At 51.7% G+C, this 8,221-nt stretch overlaps 1 protein-coding gene across 1 annotated transcript; it reads right to left on the bottom strand.

Annotated features, from left to right (window-relative positions):
• Positions 1-5,970: 5,970 nt before the first annotated feature.
• On the bottom strand, positions 5,971-6,945 carry LOC115347940 (olfactory receptor 14C36-like). The gene has a single exon (XM_030029663.2). It carries the CDS (start codon positions 6,928-6,930, stop codon positions 5,971-5,973), a length of 960 nt encoding a protein of 319 aa, XP_029885523.1. The 5' UTR covers positions 6,931-6,945.
• Between the last annotated feature and the right edge of the window lie 1,276 nt (positions 6,946-8,221).

Genomic DNA, 8,221 nt, shown 5'->3' with positions numbered 1-8,221 from the left:
TGGGAGAAGTGCTCAAAGACTGGAGGAAATCAAATGTCAGTCCTGTCTTCAAGAAGGGCAAGAAGGAGGACCCAGGGACCTACAGACCGGTCAGCCTCATCTTGATCCCTGGGAACACGATGGAGCAGCTGATCCTGGAAACCATTCCCAGGCACATGAACAACAAGAAATTCATCAGGCGTTGTCAAGCATGGATTCACCAAGGGGGAGTCATGCTTGGCTGACCTGATAACCTTCTCCAATTAAATGATTGCCTTTGTAGACAAGAGGAGAGCAGTGGTTATTGTCTGCCTTGATTTCTGCAAGGCTTTTGACACTGTCTGCCATAAGATGCCCATAGAGAAGCTGTTGAAGTCTGGGCTGGATGATCAGACAGTGAGGTGGGTTGAAAATTGGCTGAATGGCTGAGCCCAATGAGTGGTGATCGGTGACATGAAGTCTAGCTGGAAGCCACTAACTAGAAGTGTGTCCTAAGGTTCAATACTGTGTCCAATCCTGCTCAAAATCTTCATAAATGATCTGGATGACAAGGCAGAGTGTACGCTCAACAGGTTTGCTGATGATGCCAAAATGGAAGGAGTAGCTGATAGACCAGAGGGTTGTGTTGCCATCCAGAGGGACCTCAACAGGCTGGAGAAATTGGCTCACAGGAACCTCCATGAAGTTCAACAAAAAGTGCCAAGTCCTGCCCCTGGGGAGGAACAACCCCACACACCAGTATATGCTGGGGGTCTCCCAGCTGGAAAGCAGCTTGGCAGAAAAGGCCCTGGGCATCCTGGTGGACACCAAGTTGAACATGAACCAGCAATGTGCCCTTGCGGGAAAGACGATGAATGTTATCCTGGGCTGCGTTAGACAACGTATTGCCAGCAGGTCAAAGGAAGTGATCCTTGGCCTCTCCTCAGCACTGGTGAGGCCACACCTGGAGTCCATTTCTGGGCTCCTTGGTACCGGAGAGGCATGGATATACCTGTAGAGAGTCCAACAAAGGGACATGAAGATGATGACAGGGGCTGGAGCATCTCTCCTATGGCAAGAGGCTGAGAGACCTGGGACTGTTCAGCCTGGGGAGGAGAATATTCAGGGAAGATCTTATCAAAGTATATAAATAGTTGAAGGGAGGGTTCAAGGAGGATGGAGCCAGGCTCTTTTCAGTGGTTCCCCAGGACCAGAGGCAATGGGCACAAACTGAAACACAAGAGGATCCCTAGGAACATCAGGAAACACTTATTTTTACTGTGAGAGTGACCAAACACTGGCACAGGTTTCCCAGGGAGGTTGTCAAGTCTCCCTCCCTGGAGATATTTAAAAGTCATCTGGACATGTTCCTGGGCCACCAGCTCTCTGATTCTGTGCAAGGCTGTTATGATGTCTTAGATCTACATGATGAGTGCCACAGGATGACCAAGACTGTCTAAATGCAGCTTCCAGATGGATGGATGATGCCATTAATAATAAAAATTAAGCACCATTGGAGACCACTGAGGAAAGCCAACGTTTGGGATTGAGAACTTCCTGGGAAGAGCGAAAAGGAAAGGTTGGGTCCCTGGGTGAAAAGTACCCCGTACTCTTGGGGTTAGTATCTGGTTCAGGACAGCTTCCTGAACAACACGTGCATCCATGGAGGGTGATTCCCTGGACCCACACCAGGCAGCAGCCAGGTTTCCCGGCGGGGCTTTCCATGCCCCCTTCCAGAAATGGCCATGTCTCTCCATTCAGCATTCATGGATCCCAAAATAGCAATTTAGGAAAGACTTCTATGTGATGGGAAGGCCTCCCTCAGGTACATCTGTCCTCCTTGAATCCAGGTCCTTGTGCAAGGCTCGGGTGGGTGGAGCTCATGTGGTGCCCACATTTGTCTGGCAGGTGGCTGGTTAGTGCCATTACCAAGCAGGGAGCGAGAGATTTGGTCCCAGGACAAGTTCTGCCCAAGTTGCAGTTGCAGCTCCCAGCTGTGGTGTCTCCAGTCACTGACCCATGGATGGGGTCTTTGATAAATAAAGCCCCATACATGTAAATGACCACAATTAATGTGGGTGACATGATGCCCTGATGCCAACATGGGAAGAAGTATTGATCTGCCTCTGCATTGGCTCTCATTACTCTTTCACATCTTTCCACGTGTACTCCTTAAACTGATCCCTTCTCAGCTTTCTGCAGTCTGCCTGATGGTCCCTTTAGCCAAATCCTGAATTATGTTCCTACCTGTCCTTTCCTATGTATTTCACTGAAGGTTTTCCACTAAGGTTGCCCACCTGTGGAAAGTGGACTTCAGTGGAGGCAACTTGGACTTGATATGCAGCTGAGGAATGTGTTTTATTTTTCATTGAACTATTCCTTTCTTTTCCTTTTTTTTTTTTTTTTTTTTTTTTTGGCAGGTAGGAAACAGCCTTCTGTGACTGTGCACAGCTGGTTCTCCAAATAAAGCAGGTGGGAACTGGTGCAAATGAGCTGAAACATTCCGCTACACAATTTAGTGGAAAAAGCTTGGATTTGAGAAGGCATGATGCAAGTCCCAGGTGGCTGATGGCAGCGTGTGTGGGAGGTGGGGGGGACAGAGTTTGCGCACACAGTGTCGTACAGAAAGGATCTTACTTTTCCCACATATTCAGACTTCATCAGGAGACAGTCTGGATCAATAAGAATTGGGGAAGGCTGGTACCACTTGTTCTGTGAGCCGAGAAATAAAGAAAACTGGTAAAAGAAGAAATCCTGTTTTATCGTTATTTATTACTGAAATCTTCTCAGTTTGGCTACACTCCTGGAGTCCCTCAACTCAGCCACACAATATTTGAAGAATTAGGGAGAATTACGCAGGGAGACTTGGCTTGTTATGGCATTTTGCGTGTTAATGAGCCCTCTGGTGCCAAGTTCCTGAACTGCAGGTACTGAAAGAGCGAACCAGGCTGTACTGGGTTTACGTGGCAAAGGTTTGGTAGTGGCGGGGTGGCGGGGGTGGCTTCTGTAAGAAGCTGCCAGAAGCTGCCCGCATGTCTGACAGAGCCAGTTCCAGCCGGCTCCAAGACAGACCCGCTGCTGGCCAAAGCCGAGCCCATTAATGACATTGGTAGCTCTTCTGTGATAACATATTTAAGAAGGGGAAGAAATTGTTGCACAACAGCAGACAGAAGAGAGGAGTGAGAATATGCGAGAGCAACAGCCCTGCAGACACCAAGGCCAGTGCAGAAGGAGGGGGAGGAGATGCTCCAGGCGCTGGAGCAGAGATTCCCCTGCAGCCCGTGGGGAAGACCATGGTGAGGCAGGCTGTCCCCCTGCAGCCCATGGAGGTCCACGGCGGAGCAGATATCCACCTGCAGCCTGTGGAGGACCCCACACCAGAGAAAGTGGATGTGCCCTGAAGGAGACTGTGACACCGTGAAGAGCCCACGCTGGAGCAGGTCTTCTGGCAGGACCTGTGACCCCATAGGGGACCCACGCTGGAGCAGTCTGTTCCTGAAGGACTGCAGCCCATGGGAAGGACTCACATTGGAGAAGTTTGTTCAGGCCTGTCTCCTGTGGATGGGACTGCATGCTGGAGCAGGAGAAGAGAGTGAGGAGGAAGGAGTGGCAAAGACAATGTGTGATGAACTGACTGCAACTCCCACTTGCCATCCCCCTGTGCGGCTCAGAGGGAGCAGGTGCAGAAATTGGGGGTGAAGTTGAGCCCTGGAAGAAGGGAGGGGTGGGGGGAAGGTGGTTTTAGTTTTGTTCTTATTTCTCATTGTCCTACTCTGATTTGATTGTCACAGTCAATAATTAAATTAATTTCCCCAAGATGAGTCTGTTTTGCCTGTGATGGTAATTGCTGAGTGATCTTCCTGTCCTTATCTCAACCCATGAGCCTTCCATCATATTTTCTCTCCCCCTGTCCTGCTGAGGAGGCGAAGCGATCAAGTGGCTTGCTGAGTACCTGGTGGCCAGCCAAGGTCAATCCACCACAGCTGTCCACCTGGCAAATCCTACCCCAGGTGTCCCTTGGGTCCCTAGAGTCATCACTGTGACTGAGGGGTGGGGAAAAGTCCCCCTGGCACAGTCCCCATGACAGACCTTGATGGCCCATCCTCCCACAGCCTTCCTGCCTTGGCATGCCTGCCAGCACACAGCCCCTTACTAGCCCTGGCTCTATTCCATGCAGGAGTTCGCAGAGAGCCCTGCTCTGGGGTCTGCCAAGATGTCCTGGTTTTGGGTGGGTAGAGTCAATTTTCTTTCTAGTAGCTGGTATAGTGTTATGTTTTGGGTTCAGTATGAGAAGAATGTTGATAACACACTGATGTTTTCACTTGTTGCTAAGTAGTGTTTAGTCTAAATCAAGGATTTTCCAGCTTCTCATGCCCAGCCAGCAAGAAGGCTGGAGGGGCACAAGAAGTTGGGAGGGGACACAGCCAGGGCAGCTGACCCAAACTGGCCAAAGGGGTATTCCATAGCAGGTGACATCAGGCCCAGTACCTGGAGTACAGTGTTCAGCTCTGGGGCCTCCAGCACAAGACATGGACCTGCTCAAGCAGGTCCAGAGGAGGGCCATGAAGATGATTAGGGGGCTGGAGCACCTCTCCTATGAGGCCAGGCTGAGAGAGTTGGGGTTGTTTAGCATGGAGAAAAGAAGGCTCCGGGGAGACCTTAGAGCAGCCTTCCAGTACTTCAAGGGGTCCTCCAAAAAAGACGGGGAAGGACTCTTTGTCAGGGAGCGCAGTGATAGGATGAGAGGTAATGGTTTTAAACTGAAGGAGGGTAGATTTAGATTAGATATTAGGAAGAAGTTCTCCACTGTGAGGGTGGTGAGGCACTGGAACAGGTTGCCCAGAGAGGTGGTAGATGCCCCATCACTGGCAGTGTTCAAGCTCAGGTTGGATGGGGCTTTGAGCACCCTGATCTGGTAAAAGATCACTCCATGGCAGGAGTGTTGGAACTAGATGATCTTTAAGGGTGCCTTCCAACCCAAACAATTCCATGATTCCCCCAGTATAGACGCTGATTCCAGCAGGAGGATGGGGCTGGTCAGATTTCAAGGATCAGCTCTCACCTGGACGGTGGAGAATGGCCCTCCCTGTGCTCCCCGCTGGCCCCGAGCTGGTGGTGCTGCTCTGCAGAGCAAGTGGGCTGTGGTGCCCATGAGGTGACTCCGCATGGCCATACTGGTCAGGGTGGGAAGCAGACCCAGCCAGCCGGGGATCACTGCTGCCAATCCCCCTCCCCAGGGTCTGTGGATGTGGCAGGTGTTTGAAGTGATGATGGTGCATTTCCAGTGACTGTAGATGTGTCCAGGCGTACCCCTAGATCCAGCTAACTTCACTAAAGGTGAAATGAATCACTCTCCAGATTCCCTTCCCTGTGCCTGACAGGTTCCCACTGCCTCCCCTGGGATTACAGAGTCCTTCCTTGCCTGCAGATACATGGATTTGATGTTTTTCCTCTGGGGGATTCCATCCTGAGAGATTTCTCACTTTGTGGGGCTCCAGTCACTTCACGCCTCAAGCACATGCTGTCCTTGGAGGTCCCCTGGGTTCTCCAGTCAGCTTGAGATTCACTTCATCTGAGTGTCACCTGTGGGACAGCCCTGGGTACGTAATGAAGTGACCATTCACCATCCAGGCCTTGTTCTCTGACAAGTTATAATGTCACAGTGAGCTTTTTGCTCCTGAAACCAGGGAGAAACAGTCCCATCTGGGGAGCAATTCTTTGGGACTATTCTTGGCACCAGATTTGGAAGATGAACGCAGCCTTCAGGCAGTGCGCTGGGGAGATCCTACTTGATTACAGAGATAAGACAGTCTGTGCTGACCCAGTCTTAGACATACATTTATATGGGCCCCATGTGAGACAGAAAAGATTCATTCCTCATTAGCAGCAGGAAGAATCCAAATATTTCTGTAGACACATAAGAAGCACAAACAGTAAAATAATTTCATCCAAAAAATTATCATGATCATGAAAACAAGCAAAACACAAGCCTGGAACAGGGTGCATCGGAAGTCATTTGTGGAGAGTGATGGGAACTTTATGACTACAGAAAAATGTCCATAAAATAGTTTTCCTAATGGCATCCTTGATCTCCTGGTTCCTCATGCTGTAGATGAGGGGGTTCAATGCTGGGGGCACCACCGAGTACAGAACTGCCATGACCAGATTCAAAGATGGTGAAGAGGTGGAAGTGGGCTTCAGGTAGGCAAACAGGACAGTGCTGAGAAACAGGGAGACCACGGCCAGGTGAGGCAGGCATGTGGAAAAGGCTTTGTGGCGTCCCTGCTCAGAGGGGATCCTCAGCACAGCCCTGAAGATCTGCACGTAGGACAGCACAATGAAAACAAAACACCCAATACCTGAACAAAGACAAAACACAAGAAGCCCAACTTCCCTGAGGTAGGAGTCTGAGCAGGAGAGCTTGAGGATCTGGGGAAGTTCACAGAAGAACTGGTCTATGGTATTGCCTTGGCAGAGTGGCAGTGAAAATGTATTGGCAGTGTGCCCCACAGCACTGAGGAAACCACCACCCCAGGCGGCTGCTGCCATGTTGGCACAAGCTCTGCTGCCCAGGAGGGTCCCGTAGTGCAGGGGTTTGCAGATGGCAACGTAGCGGTCATAGGCCATGACAGTGAGGAGATAAAACTCTCCTGTGACAAACAAGACAAACGTAGAGACCTGGGCAGCACATCCATAGTAGGAAATATCCCTGGTGTCCCAGAGGGAGTTGGCCATGGATTTGGGGACAGTGGTGGAGATGGAGCCCAGGTCGAGGAGGGAGAGGTTGAGGAGGAAGAAGTACATGGGGGTGTGGAGGTGCCGGTCGCAGGCTACAGCGATGATGATGAGGCCGTTGCCCAGGAGGGCAGCCAGGTAGATGCCCAGGAAGAGCCAGAAGTGCAAGAGCTGCAGCTCCCGCGTGTCTGCAAACTCCAGGAGGAGGAACTGGGTGATGGAGCTGCTGTTGGGCATTTGGTCCTTCTGGACATGGGGCCTGTTCAAGGAGGAAAAGTCAGTGGAGAGACTTCTTTAAGAAAAACCCTTGCGTTTTCTCGTGGAAATCCTCCTCCCTGATCTGAATGAGGAACAAGTCAGCTCATTCCCCAACCCTATCAAGTGAGTGACATGCCTGACATTTTAAAATGGAGCTTGGGCATCTAGTTCCCATGAAGACACTTCCAGGGCATATCTGCAGAGTCAGTATCAGGACAGAAGCTGATCTGCCCCCCACCATAAGCCCCAGAGAGCAAGACCACCACGGATACGTGGAGAAATGAAGAGAAATACTCCAGTGCTCGAAAAAAAATGAAGCAAGGAGAGAAAGACAGAAGCATGCAGTGAAGCCTCGTCCCTACCCAGCTGTGCACTCCATCTCAGAGTGTAGGTGCTTTGAGCCCCTTTGTTGTGTACCACATTGGAGGACACATGCAGCTCTCCTCTTCTGGAGGTCCGGCTACGGAGGAGGTGACTCATGCCCTGGACCCCATGGCCTCGTGGGCAGAGGTCATGCTGGGTGGGAGAGGAGACCAGGGGGGTAGCTCTGGGGAAGGCACCTGCACTGCAGGGGATGGCAGGGACATGCCCAAATCCCTCCTCCAGTGGCATTTCTGGCAGCAGCTCGCTCTCACTCCCTGCCCATGTCTCTGTTGCCTGGAGATGCCCCTGCCCAGAGCTGTTTCTCTGTCCTCACGTCTCCTCCCTGTCCATGTTCACAGACCCCATCCCACCCACTGCGTGCTCTTCTCTGCCCTGCAGACACCTCCTGGTAGCAGGGCACTGCCCAGAAATATCTCTGTGTGTGGGGAGTCTAAGAGACATCTGAGACAAGTCCTAGCGAGATTTGCAGCCTCAGTGCCTTCTCCAGAACGGAGAAAAATTCCAATCAACCACTGCCCACCCAGACAACCAAGAAAAGAAAACTCAAAGCACCCCCTCCTTTCCTTTCAGATAGCCCCAGCCTTGACCTTCCTCTTGAAAAGACTCCCCCAGAGATGTCCTCAGGGTGTTGTGGAGCTGTAAGCAGCCCTGACCCATGCAGCACCCTGCCGGCTGTCGCTCCTTCCACCCACAGCTTCTCCCCAGAGTGCCGTGGGGAGCAGAGCCCCGGCACACAGAGCCCTGGGGTGCAGGGACCCTGCTCTGAAGGACAGCCCTGGGCACCCCTGGGTGCACGCCCGGCTTCACACCCCTGCAGACAACCCCGGGAAAAGGGACCTGTCCCTCAGAGGGTGCAGCAGGGAAGCCCTGCTCTGCTGCACATCCT

This window comes from Aquila chrysaetos, chromosome 11 (assembly GCF_900496995.4).
Source record: "Aquila chrysaetos chrysaetos chromosome 11, bAquChr1.4, whole genome shotgun sequence".
In the NCBI taxonomy this organism is placed as follows: Eukaryota; Metazoa; Chordata; class Aves; order Accipitriformes; family Accipitridae; genus Aquila; species Aquila chrysaetos.
This window is presented reverse-complemented; position numbering and strand designations above follow the sequence as displayed.

Excerpts from the sequence above, each read along its gene's own strand:
- LOC115347940 (XM_030029663.2), bottom strand. The coding sequence starts at position 6,930 with ATGCCCAACAGCAGCTCCATCACCCAGTTCCTCCTCCTGGAGTTTGCA.